Source organism: Saccostrea echinata, unplaced genomic scaffold, assembly GCF_033153115.1.
Source record: "Saccostrea echinata isolate AGI-Se365-2 ecotype Australia unplaced genomic scaffold, CSIRO_AGI_Sech_v1 ptg000033l, whole genome shotgun sequence".
NCBI lineage: Eukaryota > Metazoa > Mollusca > Bivalvia > Ostreida > Ostreidae > Saccostrea > Saccostrea echinata.
In genome coordinates, this window is record NW_026889782.1 from 34408443 (window position 1) to 34434983 (window position 26541).

Below are 26541 nucleotides of genomic sequence, written 5' to 3' on the forward strand. Positions count from 1 at the left end.
TAAAAACATGTTATCCATTGTAATTTATTCAGTATACCAATATGAATCGAAGAATACGGAAGCAGAGAGCATTTCTTTCTTTTATGCTAAGTGCAAACACTACTCAACAGAGAATGATTATTAAATCTTTGACTAGTGAACAATACGATGTCATCAGTGAAATAGCCCTGAATATATATACACAGGGACTTTTCCTCTGAGTAAGAAGTATATAAATCAACTGAAACCTTACCATTCGAACATTCGATCACTGGGATCAAGAGAAGTCACTTCAAAGCAAAAGCGTAGAATTTTATTGAACCATCTACAATTGCTGTCCCTGTTGTTGAAACCTATCGTTCATCATTTAGACAAAAATGGCGAGAGAAATGATATTATTGCCTAAATTAAAATACGAACATCTACTTAAAAAAATCGGGGAGAATGAGGAACCTATTAAGCCAGACACTGTGAATGACGATCAGAGACAACAGATACCTGAAAACACCCTAACTGATACAACAAGGAGTGAATCAATCGACAACATCTCACAGACAGGCAGTGGCTACGTCAGTAAAACGAAAACAATAGGAAAACCTCCTGGTGTGTCCATGAAAAGCCGCAAGAAACACATTCCATGGCTTTCATACTGATTGTTAAACTGAACCAAAAAATGAACTATTCTTGTTTAAAGAACGTTTATTTTGTATAATTCAAAGAATAAATAATACAAACATGTAATGAATTTTTAGTACAGATAATAAAGTAAGATAAAAAAAAAAATGTTCATAGTCTTTATTAACATGCTTTTCAACAATATCCAAATGGCAGTGTATCAAGGTTGGGAAGAATTCTCCGTTTAGTGTATACCATTTGATATCGCTTGGTTTCTCTTCGATTTAACAATTTTCTTTTTCGACTGTCCCTGGATATTTTACAAGGGTTGATAATTTCAATCTGCTTATCCTGCGCTGTACAAATTATAGACTTAATGGCTTTAAAATTAATTACTTTGGAATTTGTCCAGTTTAACGTAAAACCACGAACTTTACATTCTTCCCTACCCGAGAGCGTACGATATGCATAATTTTTTGGGCCCCCTGACACAAATTCTACAATGTGACCATCTTCAGGTGTGATTTCGTTCGTCAGTTCCCCTAAATAATTACCAATAGGTAGATAATGTAAGTCGTCAGACTTGAGAGTTTTGAAAATGACACTATCTGTATCAAAGTATAGCACGTTTTCCCCCAATCGATCCAATACACCAAATAAGCGCAAACGCGCATGTGCAGTAGTGAAACTTGCTAAAAATATATTTGTTTTGCAATCTGAAGGCATGAACAAGTGATGGTTACTCCATTCGAATTGGAGGGTGTCTCTGGATATAATGTGAAAATTATGAGGGACTTTTGTAGGATCTGAGAGAAGCTGAAAAAACTTGTCAAAGTCAGATTCATGAAAGAACTTGGACTGTTTCATGTTGAGCCTCTGACCGAATTTCCCCCAAAAACTGTTGAGACAGAGTTTAGCTAAACAGCGCAAACCTGGATTTTTCTGAATTTTATCGTATTCCAAATCTATACCCTCGTTCTCTTTATATTGTCGAATGTATTCTCGTTTCGACTCTTCACTGTCACACTCGGATGGGAATCCGGAGGCTTCCTGTTTTATCTTAAGGAATGTATTAACGTAATTTGCAAACAAACCCCCCTCACCTGTTGTGGTGTCATACTGAGACGACTGCTCAAAATGGTACACCTCATATATTTTCAAAATTTTGTACCCTTTTCTCACTGCCATTTGGATTTCAGGAGTACACCACGTCCCCGTGATTACCCTTTTCTCAACAGAACAAGTACAAGCGTGTTGATTTTCGGCATCGGCACAGGTTCGACACAATGGAAACTTCAGTTTTCCTTGGGAGCGATACGGGAGCACGGGGTGATACAGTTTTCTGGGTGGTAGGACTTTGACTTTAGCGAGTCCAAAATAATTTGATATGTCCTGAAAATCGTTCGTAATAATGGTCGGATGACCCACGGGATAACGACAATATTTATTAATCCATGGATAGAGACTTGTGAAGTCGTAATACTGGATTTTCTCGTTTTCTTTCACCTCATAATGAAGTTTCACGGCATTGGTCCGACCACCAAAGAAACTGTCACGGGGATCAAGTCTGTCTTCTAAATCCAGCGTGGAAACGAATTGCTGCAATTCGGTATTATTATCCAATTGATGTCGAAACTAGTGCTCCCATACTACGATCAGATCGTATCCAAGCTCTTTAAGTTCTCGTTCTCGCTTTTTAGTCATCTTGTACAGTTCGTCTAACGTCTGGTTTGTGGCTGGATGTTTGACATCTGATCGCTCCTGTGTGAAGCACTCCGGACATCCATGGTACACACAACCTGTAAAAAAAAAAGAGCAAGATTTATGTTTATGTTTTCAACACAAGATTCGCCGCCGCCCCCTCTCCTCAGTTAGGGAAAGGGAGGGGCAAATTCGATAGTAAATTTCATAACAATCTCTTACCATAAAATTCGTAGATGGTGCCTTTCCCCTCGGGATTCCCGACAAATCCATCGCATCGATAATTGGTGTCTGGAACGTGATGTTCTCCCCCATTGAGAGCGTGGCGGATATGTCGTGGTGTCCCTCGTTGTCGACTTCGGTACATCAACCATTCTAACCATTGAATGGATACTTTACTGTAATGATCCTTGCTGACGTATCCCTGAGACGGTACGACAGCTATGGGGCTTTTCAAACGTTGTTTCCCCACTTCCGTGTTGTCTTCTTTTTTCAGGTCACTGAGAGCACTCCATTTTCCATCGAGCCATACACCCGTCACCCCCTCACAGTCATCCAACGCCTGCCAAGTGGACGTCAAGTCTCTCGTAATTTCAACTTCAACATTGTGCTTGAGAAATAAAGTTTTGTAAATACCCATGCACACACTGGCGATCGTTACATAGGCAAAGGGGTCCACACCCTCAATGGTAGTCTTTGAAATCGTGCCATCGGGTTGAACACTTGAACTCTCTCTTGTCGTGGCTTGAAGGACGGTATTTCGAAAGGCTATACAACCCCTTCTCAGTATATCCACGTCGGAGCGACAGTACTTTAACATTTCTTCTTGAAAGTTAAAAACTTCGGAACTCTTGCTTGCATGCCACGAGGCTAACTTTTTTTTTCTCCCGACGACATGAAATCGTATCCGTAAAATTGTAGAGCAGGGTAGGGACCCACGTAAGTCTGATTTTCTTTTGTATTGAAAAAATGAGGAAAGAATCCCTTGCTGAGTTCCTCTAAGCCAAATGCGTCTGGAATCTTTGCCAATTTCATGGGAAGGAAATTTAACGAATCCAAAAACGTGAGATTCAATTTGTTTGCGATGTGCATATACATTACTTTTGACCCATTGTAAATGATTTTATCTGGTCGGATCGAATGTCTATCAATAAGAACTTCTAAAATCGGATATAAGTCAAAGCTTTTAGCATTGTGGGCAATTAAAATGGTGTTCTTCATGTGTGGTTGACACACAAAGGCACAAAACTCTTCTGCGGTCCTTTCGCCGCGAAAGATCAGTTCCCGATGACCACAAGTATCTGGACAGGGGGGACCGACAAACTTTGATTTTTTCATTTTAGCACACTTGTGACAACGTTCACCGCAGTTAACGCATGTGGAATCTTTGTTTAATTCTTCCTTTTCACAGACGTGGCAGGAGATCTGTAGGACCGCAAAGTTAACTTTATGTTGCTGTAGCCCACAAGACAGGTCCTCACAATGCCGGCAGAGCCTACAATTTACACACGGGTGGTCGTTTCTCACGCATTCACGGCATCTAATGCGAGCAGGAGTGTAACCCTGTTCGCATTGAAAAATATCATCTTGGCGTGTTTCAAAGTCGTAGAAAATGATTTTTTTTTCTCTCGCTCCCCTGGATCAGAATCAGTGGACTTCTGAAAACAGAGGTGTTCACCTACGTGGTATTCGGAACAGCTGCGGCATTCCCATTCTCCACATACGTGTAACTTAGGATCACGTTTAGACACGGACAGTTTGACGCGACATTTCTTACATTGATGCCATAAATCACAGACAGGTGGGATGGTTTCATTATTGTGAAGTCTTTTACCGACTTTGTGTCTTTCAAAACAGGCAATTGAATGGCACACACGACCACAGGTTATACATCCTACTTGATTTTCTGTCTTTGGACAGGCATCGTGTAAACACACATCACAGGAGGTTGAACACGTGTGGTTATGTTTGTTTTTATAAGCTTTCAAACAAGTATGGCAAAAATAAGACACGTTGAAAAAGCCCTGTATACTACCAATACCGTGCCAATGTTTTTCATTTTCTGTTTCCACATGGTACAAATATAATCGACTTCGATCAGTATCTTCGATGACTCTGATAAATTTGTTGCCGACTCGAGATGACACCACGTTGATGCTGACATTCAACAAATTTTCGAAAGGTTCAATGTCATTTAACCCCAGATATCTGTTGGCTGGAACACCTGCTCTTTTACGTGATCCATTGTCGTCCCAGGGTCATTTCCAATTAACTGTGACCACGTTGTGGCGTCTACTTTCTTGCATATCTTCATGAAACAAATGCCTATAGAAATGGGTAGACAAAGATTGTTGTCATTTTCAACATACAAGATAGATTTCTTTTTAATCAACGAATTGCCGGGCCCAAAGAGGGACGTTACGGGTAACTTATTCCCACTCCAACCCCCACCCTTTGGTAAATCGATGGATCCTACAGTGACAAGTAAATGTTCATCAACAGGTATTGTTTCATTGGAGTTTAATACTTTTGTTATCTCGGACATCACCGTATCGGCATTGAGATTTTCCCACGACTGCAGCGGGACGACGATAGAGTTGTTCAAATTCGGGTGACTGAGTACAACCCGACCCAAATCGGCATCATGTCCTCGGGCCTGCGACAACACATCATCGAACATGTCGTGCATTTTTTGGTAAATGTCGACCAATTTTTCTCCTCTCCATTGATCATTAAATTTGACCTTAAAACTCGTGTCGCGGGCCAGGTTCTTTTTGAAGGTTCGGGTATCCTTCTTCCAAATGTAGTAAGGTTTCTCTTTGATTTCATCCCCACCCCCAAACTGAAAGCTTGTACATGGTTGATCATCTTCATCCGATTGCCTCGGTCTCTTTGGAGCAGATTCCAGATCAAGCAGAACTTCTTCCCATAAATTGTCAATATGATGATTCCATTCTACTTCCCTTATGCGGTTCTCAACCTCAGCATCTCCGGTTAAACCATTGGCTGCAGCGAAGAGATTGATGGTGTCTACCTCAGTTAAAGAATCCAGAATTTCCTTTAACAGATTGTCAGCCATGTCTTCAATTGTAAAAAAAAAATTTTTTTTGAAAAAACAAAACAAATTTTTTAACTTGTAGCACAGTTGTTTTTGTGATAGGATTTCCATTAAAACATTAATTTTGACCCACACAATCAAATTGATAAAATTGACATTTAAATAATAATATATCCACTTTTTCATTAGAAAATTAAAAAATTACCCAGAAAATTTGCCTCCTTCAAAGACCAACTAGTAAAGAAGTGTAGGGGGCAATACCATCAATAACAGTTGATAGGGTGCTTTAAAACTATCAATATATGTAAATATTACACAAATAGCAAACTTTCTATAAAAATTGTAAAATGATATTAATAGAAAAAAAGTATCTGACCAGTAGATTCTTTTTTTTCAGCATGTAGTAAACACATTTTTTTAACAAAGTACAAAATCATCAAGATAATACTATACTGTATTTATATTTCTGTAATTAACCTATCACAGCAAAAACATCCAATCATAGGCTAGTGAAATATAAACATATGAGTATGCTTCAAAAATTAACAAACATTTCCTATTGTCCACAACAGTACAATAATTAAAAAGAAAAAAATTGATTTTTTCTTAGTTAAAAGATTACCCTAAAAAATATAGATTCCTTCATATTCTCCCAAGAACAAAAGTAGTAAATCCTGAAAATTTGAAAAAAAAACCCAATCAGGTATGATAACTAATACCAAAAAATATAACAAACATGACTTATTCTCCTTAAAAAACAACATGCAAACTCAAGTTTGCAAAACAACATAGTACTTTATAAACAAATCTTTTTTAAGGGAAGTCTTATTATTATCCCCATCATAACCTCTCTTTCGCTCTATGTCATAATGTTCCCCTTTAATTATATAAATTTTCCAAGTACATCAATAAAAAAAAAGAAAACTTTTTTCCCCCAGGCTTTTAAAACATCACTCAAAACTTCAATTGTTTGGTCTGAGACCTGGTACGTGATGCCACAGGTAGGAGAGGATTTGTACTTTCTACGGATGTTGTGGTCAGATCGGTCACAGAGGTTGCTTGGTCTGTAACACTTAACATGCTTGTCGATGGGTCTTTACTGGGTGTTGACGTTTTTGGAAGAATCGTGGAAGATGATATCTCAGAAGCATAAGGTGTGGAATAGGAGCCAAGTTCAATCTCTTCTGTTTGCGTGCTAAGATTACCAGAGGTGGGTGGCGCAGGTGTAGGTGTAATGCATCTACAGCATTGACAATACCCATGTTATCGTATACATCTCCTCAACAAGACAATGACAATAGCCATTGTTGCAGCAACTGCCCATATGAAGAATCCTATTGATGTAGAAAAAATAATATACAAATATACATACAGAAAGTGTGAACATAAAACTTCAGAAATCTTTATTTTTTTTATTGTCTCTATCATCTGAACAGCTTGAATATATTCTTTCATGGTCTAGTTCAGATTTTTGTCTCAATTTATATATCCTATTTCGACCCCAAGAAATTTTTTCTGGATTTACTCTTCATGGATTGCATTTCACAAGGACATTAAAGTTTATCTTTCACAGATACACCTATTGCAAATATTATACATACAAATGTACAACTACACATCACTAGAATTGTATACATCAGAATGGGGGTCTGACCTTTAACTTCAGGCTCATCAAAAATGGTATCCTTCTCTGGTGGTTCCGTCGTTGTCTTCCTCTTCAGATGAGTTCCTACATTTTCAAAAATAAAAAAAAACAAAATAAAAAAATAGTTCACAATCATATGAGAATTTAAAAAAAAAACTCCCTTATTAAATGATAATAAATAATTCTACTGGATAAAAAAAATAATACATCAGCTGTAAAATTAAGTGAATTATCTTTAATGTAGAAGTGATGAAATAATAAGAATAACTCACTTGCACTCCATAATGCAGATACCACTGGCGGATTTAAGGGGGGGGCGTGGGGGGCGCACGCCCCCCCCTAAAATTTTCAAACTATGATGTGACTAATATTAATAATGCCATACCTAAGTATATAACTAACCAATACCACTATTTTTGTGCCTAGTTTTACTCTTAAAATACACGAAAACCCAGGAGCTTCCGGGGGCTTCGCCCCCTGGGCCCCCTTTATTCAAAGTATGATATGATTAGTATTAATAATGCCAAACTTTGGTACATATAAACTAACCAATACCACTATTATTGTGCCTGGTTTTACTCTTAAAATACACGAAAACCCAGGAGCTTCAGGGGGCTTCGCCCCCTGGGCCCCCTTTATTCAAAGTATGATATGATTAGTATTAATAATGCCAAACTTTGGTACATATAAACTAACCAATACCACTATTATTGTGCCTGGTTTTACTCTTAAAATACACGAAAACCCAGGAGCTTCAGGGGGCTTCGCCCCCTGGGCCCCCACCAGGGCTTCGCCCTGGACCCACTGGGGGCCTTAAGGCGGCCCCCAGACCCCCTGCCTGAACGAAGTTATCCACGCCCCCCCTAATCACAAAACCTGTATCCGCCCATGGATACGGTAGAATCTTCTCTGACAGCAGTGTAGGGTTGGACTGTGGAGGGTCGGACTGTAGTAACTAACTCCTCGACAATGGTGGAGGGTCGGACTATAGTAACTGACTCCTCGGCAGTTGTGGAGGGTCGAACTGTAGTAACTGACTCCTCGGCAATGGTGGAGGGTCGGACTGTAGTAACTGACTCCTCGGCAATGGTGGAGGGTCGGACTGTAGTAACTAACTCCTCGGTAATGGTGGAGGGTCGGACTGTAGTAACTGACTCCTCGGTAATGGTGGTGGGTTGGACTGTAGTAACTGACTCCTCGGTAATGGTGGTGGGTCAGACTGTTGTAACCGACTCCTCGGCAATGGTGGTGGGTCGGACTGTAGTAACTGACTCCTCGGTAATGGTGGAGGGTCGGACTGTAGTAACTGACTCCTCGATAGACTGCGGTACCCTCATGGAAGTTGGAGCTGTAAATATAAAGTTATGCTATTGATAGACAGCTGAGTTCACACACACACACACACACACATGGGCATAAACCACGTCATTAACAGCGCACACCATTATTAATATCAGCAACCACTCTCAGATAGACACATTTAACATATGTCAAAAATTATTTCTGCTCTATGGATAAATACCACTGCAATTCTAATTGTAAACATAAATTAATTTTTTTTCATGGATAAACTGGGTCCCTCAGGCAAGGCGCTTGACGTTTTTTTTTTCTAAAGATACATGTATGCATAATGTCTCATGTTTATTTAGTTGTCGTCTGAGCATCCCCAAAAGTTTAGGTGACTGAGACTATTAAGTACCGAAACCAGGTCTAGGGATTCCTCGGCTTAAAAACACCCCAATAAACTTAATCTTTCCATGAAACTTGATCTTGAACTTGATTTGTTACAGTGTAACGTCCTTTGACATTCTTACACCATTCATTCATTGGTGTTTTTTTTCAACATAATATACAATAAGTACCTCTGTCAATGTCTAACCCTGGTTTCTTAGCAAACGGAAGTAAATCTAAAATACACAATATCAATCTCTACCCAGAGTTATCGTTCGTACCACATTTATACAGCTGTGAGGTACGAACGATAACTCTGGGTATGAAAAGTTCATATCGTGTCGCCCCCTACACTGTGATGCATGATGTCAATGTCCGAGCAAAAGCGATGAAGTTAGCCTGTACAAATTCTACCAATAATAGACCTAATACAAAGATATGTTGTGTCTCTTACACCTGCAACTACACACACACATCGATAGTTTCACGAGTCGTACCATCACAACCATGAAGTGTTCACGTGATCGAAACCTGAACTACCGAGGTGTTCCGAAAAAAAACAGGTCTGGGGATTCCTCTGCTAAAAATAAACTCAACCTTGTCATGGCTATTTAGCGCTGTAAGGATCCCCAACCGTGTGAGAGCAACAAATTAATTCCTAAACAATGCACCTAATATAAGAAATTTTATCTGCATACTATATGTGTATATGTATGACTTGCGCCGCGTGGGTATCAATTAATAGATAAATAATAAACAAATTTACCATTGCATGACACTGCATTCCCAGGCCCAAGTTTCTTTGTAAACTTCTGCCACTTTCTGGGGAATATTTTCTGAGAACACCTCGATACATATACTTCTCGAATCCTTGTTTCACTGTCAGGACTAAATACGCGAATACATTTCAAGGATGTTCGACTGCAGTCCGCTACACCGTCTCCATTTGAAATGCAAATTCCACAATTCAGAGGAAAGGCACCCGTTTCATTTAACACAAAGTTAAAAACAATAATCAGCATCAAACACATAGGCCTATTCATCATCAGTGTGATGCATCTACCCAACTTCTGCTGCAAAATCCGCGCCGTTGATGTCTCTGCACGTGCAGAAAAAAATTTTAAGCGCTAACGTATTGTCACATGACCGGATGTGGATCATGGGGTAAAAAAAACAGTGTACATTGAAAAGCCTTATAGTTTTGATTAAAATGATGATATATATATTACGAAAAACACTCTCTCTGTTGTATAACGCAAACCTTTGAACAAATATTCAAAATGATGACAGATATCGGCGGCTAGTGGGGATTAAATAATAATGCCAATGACACAAACTTAATTTTTTTTTACTATGAATTGTGCTCATAGTTCATAACGACAGACACACTGTGTTGTTCATTACATTGTGATATTTCGACATGTAGTTAATTAATATGGTTTAATATTACAGACACAAGAAGATTATTGTGTCTGTATAATAAATCTGGTTACTCAGATTACACGTAAACATTTTTTTTTAATGTGATAAGTATTTATTAGGTTAGTGTATCCATCCTATCGCACATCGACAGTGTACATAATCTACTAATCTCGCTTTTGAGCGAATTAAGTTTGTCGTCGAAAACCTACATCAGTATATAAAATGTACTATTTACAAGATTGTTTTCTAGATCTATTTTACTCTTTTATAAAACTTACTTCAGTGATCTTTTTGTAAATGACTGTATGGATAAGACAAGTCATTTAAAATGGTGTGAAATAGCTAGGATTTCGTCAATTTATAGGAAAATTAAACTCAGGATAATTATAGAATATTCTCATAGCAACACATACAAATACATGCAACTACAGAAAACGAACTTTATACAGGTGTGAAATAACGAATAAATTACAGAAAACGCGCGCAATATTTTTTTAAAAGGTGAACGGAACTATTAAATCGCTTCGGTAATTACAGAAAGCGCACGTGGTATTTTCTTGATTTAAAAAAAAATCGCTTCGGTAATCAAGTCGTGTCATGGCAATTTAACTTCACACAGATGTAATTATAGAATATTAGTATGACAACACATGCGAATAATTACAGAAAACGCGGTATTTTCTAAAAGGTGAACTGAACTTTAAAAAAAAAATGCTTCGGAATTACAGAAAACGCGCTCGATATGAAAACTTTAATAAAAAAATCGCTTCGGTGATCTGGGCGTGCCATGGTAATTCAGCTTTACACAGATGTGAAATAACGAATAATTACAGAAAACGCGCGCAATATTTTCTAAAAGGTGATATGAACTTAAAAAAAAAAAAAACCCGCTCCTTCACATCATACAAGATATCAAACAATTACTTAGATTAATTACAAAATGTCATGCTTGATAATAAAAAATAGATATAACTTGTACAGTAACTAATAAGATCATCTGTAAATTTGTGAACAGTTGTAAAAATGTTTATATTAGTTTACAAAGGTAAAACTTTATCACCACATAGTAACAATTTTGTGTCAATATTAATGAAATCAAAAGTAAAAAGTCGATTCTCAACAACATGTATAACTTTTTGCTTGAAAAATATGTGTTTTTATAATCACTCTTCTTCTTTCTGTGCTGAATGTGTAAACATTTGTATGCATGTGTTCTTTTATTTATTTATTTGTCTATTTATTTATTTATTTATTTTTCATGCTGTTTATTGAGGCGCCTTAATGGGAAAAAAATATTTACGACTTTGTAGTACCAATATAGTATTTTCTAAAAGTTCAAAAAATGAGACCACGTTTTAAATTTTCTTGAAGGTACATTGTACTTTTTAAGAAAATCGCTTTGGTAATCAAGTCGTACCATGGCAATTTAACTTAACACAAATGTAATTATAGAATATATGTGAAAAAATACAGAAAACGTGCGCGCAGTCATCATCGCGCAGTATTTTCTGAAAGGTTAGTCGAACTTTAAAAAAACGCGCGCGATATTTTTTTGAATGATCGTTCGAGCGTTTTTTGAGACGGTTTCTATAATTTTCTATAATTTAAATAAATACAATTGTTAAACGCCAAACCCTGCCCCTTTTCTCCCGAATCAGTATAAATAGAGAGGATCAATGCAAAGCAAATCACAGTCTTCAGAACAAATCGTTCAAAATGGCACAAGCTTTTTTAGATTTCGAGCAAAAGTGGATCGAGATGGGGGAGGAATTCCAGGTGGCGTTTGAATCAGGGTAAGTACTCTTTTTAAAATTTATCACTTTTTAATATGTATTAGCTGTCATTTTGAAGTCAAAAATTTTTTTGATGTTGAAATTGTGATTTTCTGTTACAATGAAAAACAATGTATATATAAAAATAAACAGGTTAACATTTGTTTGCTTCAATTTTTTTTTTAAATAATGCTCAAAATTTATAATTTATTAGAAACTCCCCGGAGGACCCATACCAGATTGAAGAAGATAAACCATCCCCTAAACAAAGTCAACCTACATACAAGAGAAAATTAAGTGAATCAGAAGACTCAGTAATTCTTTTGAGAAGGTAAATTTATTTAATCTCTACTCTTATTCTAAAAAATATATAAGAATACCCCCACTCCACCACATACTATTAAAATCTTTTAAACTGTAAACATAAACATTTTTTACTTTTTTTTTTTTTTTTGAAAATCTTTTCATAGGAAAATGAAGAAAGAAAACAGCCCTGAGAGTGAGGGGTTCTCGCAGCAGACGAAAGAGGAGCATCCACTGCTGAAAACATTCAGGTAAACTTTACAGACTTTAAGGCACAAAAAATCAAATAAAGGAATAGTAAAGCATGAAGCAGACTCACTTTGGTTTAAAGTATTTGTTAAAAATAAAAAAAATGAATATTTTATTTTAAGTGTTTTTTTGCTTGTTTGTTTTTGTTTGTTTGTTTGTTTTTTAAATTATTCTTAGTATACTTATCTATTTTTTATTTATTTATTTTTTGTAACAGAGAAGACAACCTAAGGAAATATACAACGTTTGAAAAACGTATCCGGTCAACGTTTACCCTCACGACACCAGTATGTAACACGTTGACTGTTAGCCATAAACCTGCGTCGACAGAGTCAGGAGAGTTCAACCCACCAGTGCCTATAAAATCCCAGGGATACAGTCCCTCATCTCCGGATTACAGTCCCTCATCTCCGAATTACAGTCCCGTATCTCCGGATTACAGTCCGGTATCTCCAGATTACAGTACAGCATCGACACCAGTGCTAATAAAGTCGGAACCTACATGTACAGTCACCCCAATGATGACTCTGACAACAACACCCCAGGCCCCCCTTCCGTCATTCGCCGGATATAGTCAGGTATCTTCGGAATACAGTCCGGCATCGACAACAGTGCTAATAAAGTCGGAACCTACAGTCACCCCAATGATGACTCCGACAACAACACCCCAGGCCCCCCTTCCGTCATTCGCCGGATATAGTCAGGTATCTTCGGAAAACAGTCCAGCATCGCCACCAGTGCTACTAAAGTCGGAACCTACAGTCAACCCAATGATGACTCGGATAACAACCCCCCCACAATCAACACCGAGTCTCTCTCCAGTTGTAGCACCAGGGTTTTGGATGCCACCTAACAATTACCCTCTCAAAGAGGAGCTCAACGCTTTAAACGAATTGGTAGATAACGTCCGTGTGGACCTTCTCCAAACGTCAATGGTGGTACATTATATTCAAGATTTCATGAAAAAATTTCAGTGACATTTTTTAAGAGGAAAGGGTTAAACTAAATGTCCATCTGCTTAATTTACATGATCATTATATGTGTTCTTTTTTTTTTTTAAACTCTATCCAAGTATTTGTTCATTTTCAAGTATGCAACTATGTCTTAAATGTTTTTTCCTTCTTTCTTAATGATTGGTATGATGATGTGTTCAGATTATCTATTTGTTGTGAAACTCGCAATAAATTTTATAGTCATATAAAATTTCTTTCTTTTTAATGAAATAGAGTAACATTACAACATGTACTTACTACTATGGGAGATTGATCTGCAACGTTCAAACAGAAAATTCTGACTAAAAGAAATACTATTTGGTTGTTTATAGTTCTCTGAACAGTGGAGTAATCTCGATGTGGTGTGTTGCTGATAACTCGTATACAGGCTATATATATATATATATATATATATATATATATATATATATATATATATATATATATATATATATAAGAATGGTGTCCTTAAACAGCCTTTAGGAGTGGCGGTGTCTGCAAAGTGCCCTCAGACGACCCTAAGCGTAGTGCCCTCAGACGGCCCTCAGAGGGGGTGCCCTCAGACGGCCCTCAGAGGGGGGTGCCCTCAGACGACCCTAAGAGGGGGTGCCCGTAAAGTGCCCCCAGACTACCCCCTTTACTACTTCTGTATAACCGTTATGCTCAGACTGAGAGAGCGTCTGGTGGTACTTCTATAGCAATTAACAATAAATACATTCATGGCCAAGTAGCGTTGAAAACTAATCTACAAGAGGTACCTATACGTCTTTCTCTTGAAAAAACAATTGCCCTTTGTTTTCTATATGTACCTCCAAACTATCATTTACAAACTTTAGAAAATACAAAATTAATACAACAACTCACTGCTCCATTTATGATTGTGGGTGACTTTAATTCACATAATCCATTATGGGGTAGCGACAAAATAACAAATCAAAGGGGAAAAAATTGAAGATGCAATATCACATCATAATCTTTGTATACTTAACGACGGCTCTAGTACTTACCTGCATCCGGGTAATGGTTCATATTCTTCAATAGATATTACTTTAGTAGATACTTCTTTACCCTTGGATTTCAGTTGGTCAGTACATGACGATTTATGTGGGAGTGATCATTTCCCAATTATAATTAAGTAAATAAATATAAAAATAGGAAAATATTTCTCTTCCAAACTGGAAACTAAACAAGGCCGATTGGAAGCAATTTGAAAGCTTATGCTTACAAAATATTTCGGCTGAAAAGTTCGAAAACAATCCTGATCCAATTCAAAAATTTACTGAAATACTATCGCATACTGCAAATAATTGCATACCTAAAACCTCGTTTCCAAACTTAATTCGCATACTGCTATCAATAAAGTTTGGAACGCAATAAGGAAAATTAAAGGAAAAGGTCTTGAAAGATATCATCATCTTAATGTTGGAAATCAAATTATTACGGATAAAAAACAAATATCAAATGAAATAGCTAAATCAATATCTAAAAATTCCTCCACAAATTGTATGAGCCCAAAATTTAGTAAATATAAAAATTCACAAGAAAAAAGTTAGATTTTACATCTGAAAACACTGAATGCTATAATCATCAATTTACTATTGACGAACTTTAAAAATCTTTAGAAAAGTCTCATGATACAGCTGTAGGACCGGACCAAATCCATTATTAAATAATTAAACACCTCCTTATAAACAGTAGAGAATATCTTCTCCAATTTTTTAATACAATTTGGGAACGAGGTCATTTTCAATCTGCCTGGGCCCAAGCTACAATTATTCCTATTCAAAATCCTGGAAAGGACCATACAGATCCTAATAATTACCGACCAGTTGCTTTAACAAGCTGCTTATGTAAAACCATGGAAAGCATGATTAATGAACGCCTTATATGGTTTCGTGAAACCAATAACATTTTATCTAATAAACAATGTGGTTTTAGAAAAAACTGAAGTACTATTGACCAGCTGGTTAAGACCGGAAACCAAATTCACCAAAATGTGAATTAAGTTGAGCAAAAATTAGTTTTTCTAAACAAGATTCAAAATTGGGCTGATGTAAATGGATTTAAGTTCTCAAAAAGTAAAACCGCTTGTGTACATTTTTGCTCTAAACGGAAAGTTCATGACGAACCACGTTTGCTGCTAGATGGAAATCCTATAAAAGTAGTTAAAGAGATAAAATTTTTAGGCATAATTTTTGATAGAAAACTCTCTTTTGTATCACATATTAAAATGTTAAAAGATGTTAGATGTTATTAGATTTATTTCAAACACAAAATGGGGGGCAGATAAAAATACTCTTTTAAAACTCTATCGCTCTTTAGTAAGATCCAAGTTAGATTATGGCTGTATTGTATATTTCTCTGCAAGAACTTCATACATAAATGCTCTTGATGCAATAAATCATCAAGGCCTTCGACCGTGCTTAGGAGCTTTTCGAACTTCTCCTGTGAACAGTTTATATGTTTAGGCAAACGAACCCCTTGGTCTTAGATCTAAAAACATATCAGACATTCCAGTTTACCTTTGGATATAATAAAGCCTACTATTTTCTCCGAAATACCGCCATGGAAATTAATAAATTCAATTGTAGATTTATCTTTTACCGAATTTAAGAAATCAGAAACGAATTATCTTGTTTTCAAACAAAACTTTGCCGAAATTAAACATTCTAAGGGTTCTACAGTCGAGATTTATACGGATGGTTCAAAGGCTAAAAAATAGAGTTGCATCAGCTGCAGTGATGGAAGGCAGTATTTTCTGTACACGGCTTCCAAATGAAGCAACAATTTTTACAGCAGAAGTAAAAGCCATTCAACTTGCATTTGAATATATCAAATCATATTTACAATATTTTCGGACTCGCTCTCTTGCTTACAATCTATACAAAATAACATTGATTTAGATATATTAATTCATTATCATCATTTCGGGCAACAAGGTAAAACAGTTAACTTCTGTTGGATTCGTATCGGCATCCCTGGAAACACTAAGGCCGACAATGCTGCAAAAACTGCACTTCAACATGAAATTACTTTATTCAAAATTCCTTACACCGATTTGAAATATCTAGTTAAAATTTATGTTGATTCTCATTGGAAAATTTATTGGGATTTTTGTGATGAAAGTAAGCTATATGCTATTGAAAACAAAGTTAACAGATCATCTGACTTCGGTCTGAAACGTCAAGACGAAGTAATTATTTCACGAATACGTATTGACCATTCAAAAATTACACATGAATACTTATTGAATCGGGAGTCTCAGCCAGAATGTATATCCCGTGACTGTCCGATAACTATAAACCACATGCTTTTAGAATGTTCCGATTTTACACCTATTCGAAGTAGACTTTTTGGTACTGTGAGAACGATGTATGAACTTTTTACAAATGTTAATGTTTATAAAATTTTAGGATATCTACAAGAAACTTATTATTACAGTAAAACTTATATTTTTAACAGTTTACATATTTTTAAATTTTACGTCCGTCGGACGGAACATTAAATGGTGCCCCGTGTTAAGGATTACAACCCCCTTGGCACGTAAAAGATCGATTCTCTGGATTTCGAAAAAGAGAAACCAAATACCTTTCATAAACCGATTATTTAAAATAAGTTATCCGTCCGCCGAAACATGGCTGAAATATTGCAGACTCGGCGTTAAACAATCAGGACGAAACCAGCCTTAAAAACAGCTTAAAGGAGACTTAAATTACAACACGAAACCACCTTTAAAGACAGCTTAAAGGGGACCTAAAATATATAACAAATCTCTCTTAAAGACAGCTTAAAGAATACTTAAAATACAGAAAGAAACCACCCTAATAAATAGTTTAAAGTGGGCTTAAAACACAAAACGAAACCACCTTTAAAGACAGCTTATTGGGGACTTAAAATACAGAACGACACCACCCTTAAAAACAGCTTAAAGGGGACCTAAAATATATAACAAATCTCTCTTAAAGACAGCTTAAAGAATACTTAAAATACAGAAAGAAACCACCCTAATAAATAGTTTAAAGTGGGCTTAAAACACAAAACGAAACCACCTTTAAAGACAGCTTATTGGGGGCTTAAAATACAGAACGAAACCATCCGTAAAGACAGCTTAAACGGGACTTAAAATACATAACAAATCTCTCTTAAAGGCAACTTAAAATACAGAACGAAGCCACGCGTAAAGAAAGCTTAAAGGGAGCTTAAAGGGGACTTAAAATACAGAACAAAGCCACGCTTAAAGAAAGCTTAAAGGAGCTTAAAATACAGAAGGAAACCGCCGTTCAAGACAGCTTAAAGGGTGGCTTAAAAATACAGAAAAAAACACCCTTGAAGGACAGCTTAAAGGGGACTTAAAATTACAGAACAAATCACTCTTGAAGACAGTTGGAAGGGAGCGTAAAAATACAGAACGAAGCCATGCTATAAGAAAGCTTAAATGGAGCTTAAAATACAGAATGAAACCACCATTCAAGACAGCTTTAAGGGTGCTTAAAAAAAAGAACGAAAACATCTTTAAAGACAGCTTAACCCCTTCACTTCCACATCGGTCAATTTGACCGGTGGCGCGTTAAAACACGACTTCGCGAAAATAAGATCTCTGTATTTATTTCATGAAAGCATAAAGGTATATAAACTATATATCATCTTTTTGGAAATTTTCTCTACTTTAAAACTATGTAGAAAATTTATGTCATAATGTAGGTAATAAATAGATTTTACGTTTTGAAGACATGCATGACTTTTTGAAAATGGCGCAATTTTCCAAAGCAATTGACGATTTTCCCGACGATAGACATTTTTTTCCCTGATTAATATAAAAAAGAAAGTGTGATATATTCTTAAAGCATATTTTCTCTGCTTTTAAAATATGTAAAAATTATTGTTATTGCTTTAAAATATTTTGTAAAAACAAGAATTTTCTTGCACTTATGTGTTTTTTCTCGTTTTTAATCGTAATATTTAAACAAAGCTCAGGTTTACGTGTATTTCTGTATTGAAATAGGGAAAACAAAATAAAGCTGGTAAAATAGAGAAAATTTCCTTTTCAACAAGCGTTTACTGATCTTCTTACTCTCAGTATTTTCTTAATAACGATAGTTTGAATTTGTGACCTTTGCATAATTTTTATAGAAAAATCGGGGGCAATCAATATTTAACGTCAAGGTCGATTCTGTTGGGTCTTACTCGGAACAAAATATTGTTTTAGGCCTATAACATACATGTAATAAGTACTATTTTTATATATACTTTTAATGAATTAAATGCTTAATACAAGATAATTGTTTTGAAAAAAACATATATACTATCTTTCTACCTTTTGTGAAGTTTATTATTTTTAATATAATGAATTTATTTATCTATATTACATGTACAATAATGTTGATACGAAATGTAGATTCCCTAAACGTCTTTACGTCGAAAAAAAAAAACAAAAACAGATTTAATATTGCTGTATGTCATATATTTTCTTAATATGAAATTTAATTAAATCTATACCATGTATACTGACACGGAATTGAACAACTTTGAAACAAGCACAAAAACTCGCATAAATACACGACTCATCACTGTAAGAGTTGATACGAATTGAGATTACCACGTGTTTCCGCTGTAGCAGTAAACAACAACATGATGATGTTTTCATGATTATTTTACAACGAAGAACATCACATCAATGCATCAAATAATACGGTCTTTCCTTTGGTATTAGAGGTGAGTAAGTATTGACTGAAGAGTTTAAAACTGTCTTTAAAACGCATTAATTCACATTCAAATGAAAACAAAATGTACACATGTACTAGGTCTTGATGTATCTAGGCACAGGAGTCAGCAGTTTTATCCATAAAACAAAGTAAACACTAACCAGTGAGCTTCGCGGGCGTATAGCGAGCTCGCTCGCGAAGCTCAATGGTTAGTGTTTACATTGTTTTATGGTAAATACTGTCGACTCCTGTGATCTAGGCTTTAGCCTGTTTCAGTGTTTGAATCTCGTATTTTAGATTGAAACTAGTTCAGCCAATTTTGTGTTGCTTTTGAAGTGTATACTTTCGACGACCACCCTTAAGTACCTTTCAAAGTAAAATCTAGTCGGCATAATAATGGAGAGTTGTTGTCAGTATGTGTGTACATACACTATCACATTGAATTTTTAGGGTACTGGCACCATATGCTTCAGTACTTTCATCTGTGAAGACCCAATTGCTAACCCTACCATGCACTAGAAAGATCATTATGTGGGGACACAAGTGCTTATGACCAATGAACAGGTAAATTTCTGTTTTGGTAGTGAAAGTTTCTGTATCTCTAAAAATTCTAAATAAAGTGAAATTTTAATTGCATTCTCTTGATATTGCATTCACACAAGTTTATAAGAATTTGATTTATATTTTGAATTAAGTGTGTGATACACATGATATTTATGATTCATGATTATACTTTTAAACACACTATTTAAACACACAATATTTATTCGAATTTATGCCCAGAAAGGGAACAAGCAGTCTTTTATAGACTGCTGTGGTATTTTCAATCTAGTAAAGTATGTGGTTAGAATTTCTATTTTCTCAATTTTTCAGTCATTTTCGAATTATCATGTACATGTATACATGGATGGACAAACTATATTCACTGGATGGCTATATATCAACACTCCCATGTACACGAACAGCCTTGCCCCAGGAGTTTTGCCCTGAAGTAACAGTTTTCAGTTCATTGTGTCCTTTCTCTTAACAATCCTGACAGCCAGGTATGCTATTTCTTTTAGTTCAATAATTCAACCATGATGGTTTATTACTAGGTTGATGATTTTTCAGTCCTGATACATTGACTTAAACAAATCATTTAACTACATGAATCACATAAATATACTTTTGATTTTAAAAGGAAAATTATATCAATGTATTAATTGTAGCATTCTAATTTTATATCTGTAAATTCACATAATCTGTTTCAAAATATTTAAATCTTTTACAGGATAGTAGCTGATTACATATACTTGACAGAAAATGGTCATGTCTTAGACAAGTCAAAGAAGTTCCTCGTCTTTCAGAGAAATGACAGTTGATGAAAGAATGGTGGCCACAAAGTAAAAGTGCTCTGGTCTTCAACATTTTGTGGAAGATTAAATCAGTCTGATTTGGAATTTAGCTTGCAATATTTCTGGATTTGTATATTTGGATAAAAACATAACTTTTTCAACTTATTGACTTAACAGTTTTGCATTAGATATTGCCAATGCCATCTTTTATTATTTTTTCCCTCCAAGATGACATGTCAAGTCTTTATTGTACCCCTTAAGCACTGTTACCAGAAAAATCTTGTAATGAAATCAATTAGTTTATTTTTTCTTGTTAAATTTAAAGTCGGGGGGGGGGGGGATCAATGAAGTATAGGTTATTGTTAATGGCATCAAGAAAATGGATTTGTTTTTGTTTAACAGAAAGATTGTATACATGTTGTAGTTACTGTTATGTAATTTTTACATCACTGTTCAGCCAGACGTTTTTGTCATTTTTTATTTTTATTTATTTATTTTTTTTTTTTGAGTGAGAAAAAAATTTAAAAACCTTTTAGCCACATCTTTCATGAAATGTATAGGACCTGTGGGTCTGTCAATTTAATTTGCTAGTAAATATGCATAAAGTTGCACTAGTGGAAAGTACTGTTTATTTTTTAATTTACTTGATATTATGGTTGTGAATTTTTTTTTTTTTTTTGAATTAGAACACAAGAAACCCTGTTTGTAAATTGTACTTCAAATTTTGGACAACCTGATTTTTAATAACTTGCATTGTCCATTTATTATTGCCTTGAAAGACCAAGTCAAATGTTTCTCATCAAACATGGCTAGTGAATGCCCTCTTCACCAGCGAAGGGATTTGCTGTTCTTCTCACAAACCCATGGTCTATCTTGCTATCAAAAGTCAGGATTATTTTCACAAGTTGTGGTTGGAGTTTATTGACATCATTTGACCAATCAGCAAGTGCTATAGTAAATGACGATATCTTCATTCAGGATATTTCTTGACTCGCTAGTCTCAGTAATAAAAACCCTTGTAAACATTGATTCATAAGATAACATTCCATTCTTGAAATTGCTATGGCATATCATCCAACGTGAAGATTATGTGCACATAATGTAATCTGGAACCTATATTGCAGATAAAGACTTGCAAACTTACTAATAAATAAACATGTCTGCTTGTTAGTTATTCTTCAGATACTTCACTTTTTATTAATGCTCTTTATTTCTATGAATGATGCAAGTTGTGATTCGAGATCAGGTGACGTAAACAATCCTGACTTTTGATAGCATGATAGGCTAAGGGTTTGTGAGAAGAATAGCAGACCAGAATACTTTGCTTGCAAAAATGAGCAAATGCATGTCACATAAATTTTATGAATGAAAGGATTGTAATGCAAAAGCCACTCATTTGAAAAAGAGATTCCAAGTTCCATCCACTGTCCATCTTGTGAGGTTTCTTCATGCTTATCAAATGACAAAATTGTTTTAACAAGTAACTCAGTAAAGACAGGAAATCTGTTAAAAATTGGATATTTAAGATAATTCTTGTAAGATTTTTTTTTTTTTGAAAATGATGAAATAAGTACTTAATTGTATAATTTATAAAAAAAATTTGATACTGCTTGCATTTTTTTTACCATATTATTTTAATATTGTGTTATAAATGTTGAATTACATGCAATCACATCTTACAAATTTTATTTCAGTTCACAAATTTTAGATGGATTTTTGGAATGGCAACCAAGATATGCAAAATAAAAAAAGATTAATTCATTTTTTTTAAAATTTCTCTCAGGATTTTGTTGTTCACAATTTGTTTATGTCAACTATTAGATCATTCATCCGTAGTGATTGCAGCATTTTAAAAGTGATATATACTTGCAATTTAAGGCAGAATTCTGTACTGATATGACCTTGAACCCCCCCCCCCCCCCCAGAACAGAAGAGTCAAGGTCAATACTTAATTCAATAATGTTCTTTACATTATTTTGGCCCATATCTTACTTATAATATCATGGAATACACAAAAAGAATCTAGAATGAGCGATAACAAACATACAATGTATACAGCCAAAAAAATAAAAATGTTGTTGCTTAGCAACCACTTAAAGGTCATTTAACAAATATTCAAACTGAAATGGTGTATGGATATTGCAGTTCTGGTGTTTTCTTCAGAGTATATTCAGAATTTTCTATTTCGGCATCCATTGTATAAAATTTTAGCAAGAATATTGAAAAGTGTTGAAAAAGTTGATGAAATTTTTGCACTTATTTGACCTTTGACCTCCTAAAAATAGTTTTAATGAGGTCAAACTTTAAGACAATTTATCTGCTGTATATCCCTTTTAATTTTATGACCTCATATCTGACTTTGAAATGTGCTGGAATGCATGAATGTGTCTAGGATGAGCAAAAAACGAAAATTACTGCCCTAAAATTGAAAAATACCCCGTTGCTAAGCAACCCCTTTAAAGTCATTATATGCAGAATTGAAAAAAAAGTTTATGTGATTCATGTAGTACAGTATAATGCTCATTTGTAAGTATATTCCAAATTTCCTATTTCAACATACATCATTGTTAATGCTTAGCTTGAAGATTAAAAAGTATCAAAAAATTCTATAAAATTTTGCACTTATTTGACCTTTGACCTCCATTTCTTCTAATAAGGTCAGTCGTTGGGTATCTGAATAGTCATGAAATATCATCCCTAAGAAATTCCCTACAAAATGGTATGCATTATGCCTAGCTTTCCCCTTGGATAAAAAGGTTAGAAATAATTCGATAATGCTATGTCAAAAGGTCTCCAAAATCACGTAAAATGCGCCGGTAGAGAAAGGGTTAAAGGGGACTAAAAATACAGAACAGAACCACCCTTAAAGACAATTTAAAAGTGGGCTTACAGCACAGGACGAAACCAGCCTTTTAGACGGCTTAAAGGGGACTTTAAATACAAAACAGAACCACCCTTAAAGACAATTTAAAATGGGCTTAAAATACAGAACAAAACCACCCTTAAAGACAGCTTAAAGGGGATTTAAAAAAAAAACTACAGGACAAATCACCCTTAAACACAGCTTAAAGGGAGCGCAACAATACAGAACAAAGCCATACTTAAAAGAAAGCTTAAATGGAGCTTAATATACAGAACGAAACCACCATTCAAGAGAGCTTTAAGGGTGCTTAAAATAAAGAACGAAACCATCTTTAAAGACAAGAAAAAAAATTTAACTTCAATTTTCATTACTGATTAAAAAAGAACATTTCCTAACCGTTTAAAAATTATATACTTTTCTATCGGTCTAGAATAAATCTAAATTCTCGTTATGTGTTAAATCATAAATAAAAAAAAATAACAAAGGTGTAAGTGAATAGATAAATAGAATTAAATTTATTAATTGGTTGTTAACCATCGTCTTTGTTTGACATCAATATAAACTTCAAATATTGAAAACATAGAAAGAATTATTAGTTATCAACTTTGTTGTCAGCTTAATTCGCAAATTGCTTATGAGAAAGGATGCAGATGGATATTATACAACATAACAACCATATTACTAATGTTTTGTGTGAAATTCGTGTATAATCCTCTACAAAGACATTGATAAGATAATACAGCAGAATAATACTCATATACAAAATTAATATGTGTTAACTAAATAACTTTTTTAAGGTCTTCCGTTTCCAACGGAAGGCCTTCTACTGATTGTAATGATTAAGATTATTCTTTTTTTTTTTTTTTTCCTAGACGCCAACTTTGACGCTTCATATCTTCCTCATTTTTAAACAGATTTTGTTCAAATTTTCAGAGCTTTTAGACTTTACAAAACACTGTCAGAATACCGTAATACAATTCGGAAATGACCTTCTGTTCACGAGTTATTCCCCTTTGATTGAATTTTGCATGCCTCCGATTTCCAGACAAAGGCTCAGAAATGGTTATAATTGGAGCACAAAACCCTTTGAAATTGAAAAGAGGAAGCATTGAAGTTGTGCACATCGGTTTTTGTTTTTTGATTTTTGCATTAAAAATGGCGCTAGAGAGGGGTCAAAAGTTAGAACGCGGAAAACAGCAAAAAATTTGACATATTTTCCTTTATATCTTGAAAACTAGAAATATTTTGTTAAGACATGTAGAACAAAAGTTGTGCATAATTGCAAGGGCTTTCATATTATACTATTTAAAAGGGGCTGGCCCCTATTATTAGGGATCTTGGGCCCTTAAAAGTTTTTGCTTTATAACTCAAAAACGGTAAATATTTCGATCTGGATCTTGGGAACAAAATTGTTCTTTTACACCTTTTTGATCTAATGAAAATGTTGTTTTGTTCGAGTATACCATAGGTACTGCGTAATACGTATTAGAAAGCAGGCCAGGTAAACAGGTAACGTTTTTCATTCAGCAAGGAAATCAGACCTCTTCATGTGTATAACTTAAACAGACTTGCTATCAATAATATACCCTGCGGTATTTAATGTTAATTTTCTTTTTAATAAGGTTTAAAACGTGGTTTATGGTTCACTATTAAATTATTTATTACAACTAGTCTTTCTTTTTTTCTTTTTTAAATTAGGTTAATAGTGTTCAAAAGCGGAGAATATTAAATCTATCTTTCTACGTTTATTATTACAACAAACTTTGTAAGTGATTTTAAACTGTATGCATTGAATAATTCACGATCATTAGCTGTATGCATATTACGGTCTCCATGTTCAGCTCGATGTTTAGTTATGTAACCCAACGCGCAAATTCCCACGCTGTTGAACGAGGTCACCAGTGTACTAGCCACCTGTGGCCATAAACAAAGCTAGTATTTGTGATCGCGTATAATGTCAATTTTGTACAAAGAGCTATTAATTAATGGAAAGTTATGTTTTTAATTATATCGAATCAGTAAGATTACTTTACCGATCTTTTATAATCTTAATTCCAAACACTGGTGCATAAAAATCATTTTGAATTTTAATCGCTGTTTTTGTCTGTTCACGCAACAATATACATTTAAAAAAAGTATTGCTCTATCCCGTGTTCATCTGCAATTGTAATTGAATGGGGGATTCGGTAAATAATTGTAATTACTACGCATGCTACGCACATATTATTTTTACCATCACTCTTGTGAATGTCCATTTATTATTTATAGAATGAAATAAACATTAACATAAATAAAAATTCCTTCAAATATACATGTACTATAATTCAAGTCTTTGTAATATAGCAAACAGTTTCATCCATCTCTGCCGCTTTGTGTCTTTAAGTGTTGTAGTCCAGTCCTCGTTTACATACACGTGGCCACAGAGAGCCGCGGGCACCTCGATGTTGAAATACATTGTGTACTCTGATAGTTGCTCTTCACCGCACAAACAACTAACGTGTACATGCAGTGTAGTAATTGGCAAAGATTGTTTGAAAAATATAAACTCGCATGTGTTCGCTACGAAGCATTCATTTTAAAATTTTATTTACATGTAGATACCTTATTAAGAACAAAATAAAGTAAATTTATAACACCTAGAACAATGTTTAAAAATTAAAATACAAATATCGTGTGCTCGGAAGGGAAGATGGCTTGAAAGGGTGTGTCTGTGAATGCTTAGATCTAGCAACACACTTCGCAAAGTTAAGCATACTTGTGTCCAAATCCTTTAAAAGTGGGGGCAATCCCCAATCCTCGCACCCTTCCTTTTTGAATCTAAAAAGATATACCATACTGAGAGTTGTATATAGAGCGGGAATGTTATTTTATTAGTCCTTAAAGGCACAACTTAAGAAATGACATGATTTTTTTTTAGATAAGATTGTTTCGCGATACAGCTGTGATAAATCTTAGGAACTTCTAAAGTTATAACTTAGGCATATCTTAAGATAACTTAGGAAACGTTTTTGAAACAGGCATGTCAAGCATTCAGTCAGATCTATTACGACGTCCATATTACCATATAAGAGAATGAAATTTTGTTTTGTATATAAAGTGGTTATTACAAATATGCGTGTTACAAAAATGTATGTTGAAATCTTTAAAAGCTATCGAATTATTTGCATACGTGTACTCGTACATATGAACATTGATCAACACTGATCAAGTGTATACCGGGACCCGGGATAGTCTT

General features: G+C 34.9%; 1 protein-coding gene across 1 annotated transcript; it reads right to left on the reverse strand.

Annotated features, from left to right (window-relative positions):
• Positions 1-789: 789 nt before the first annotated feature.
• On the reverse strand, positions 790-3115 carry LOC133198467 (uncharacterized). The gene is made up of 3 exons (XM_061334557.1): positions 2518-3115; positions 2248-2393; positions 790-2193 (listed from the first exon to the last, which is right to left on the reverse strand). The coding sequence occupies exons 1-3, from the start codon at positions 3113-3115 to the stop codon at positions 790-792; spliced, it is 2148 nt and encodes a 715-aa protein (XP_061190541.1).
• Positions 3116-26541: the final 23426 nt, after the last annotated feature.

Excerpts from the sequence above, each read along its gene's own strand:
- LOC133198467 (XM_061334557.1), bottom strand. The coding sequence starts at position 3,115 with ATGTTAAAGTACTGTCGCTCCGACGTGGATATACTGAGAAGGGGTTGT. Across the intron at positions 2,394-2,517 it reads CACCATCTACGAATTTTATG|GTTGTGTGTACCATGGATGT; the intron begins GTAAGAGATTGT and ends TTTTTTTTACAG. Across the intron at positions 2,194-2,247 it reads AGCTTGGATACGATCTGATC|CAATTCGTTTCCACGCTGGA; the intron begins GTAGTATGGGAG and ends ACCGAATTGCAG.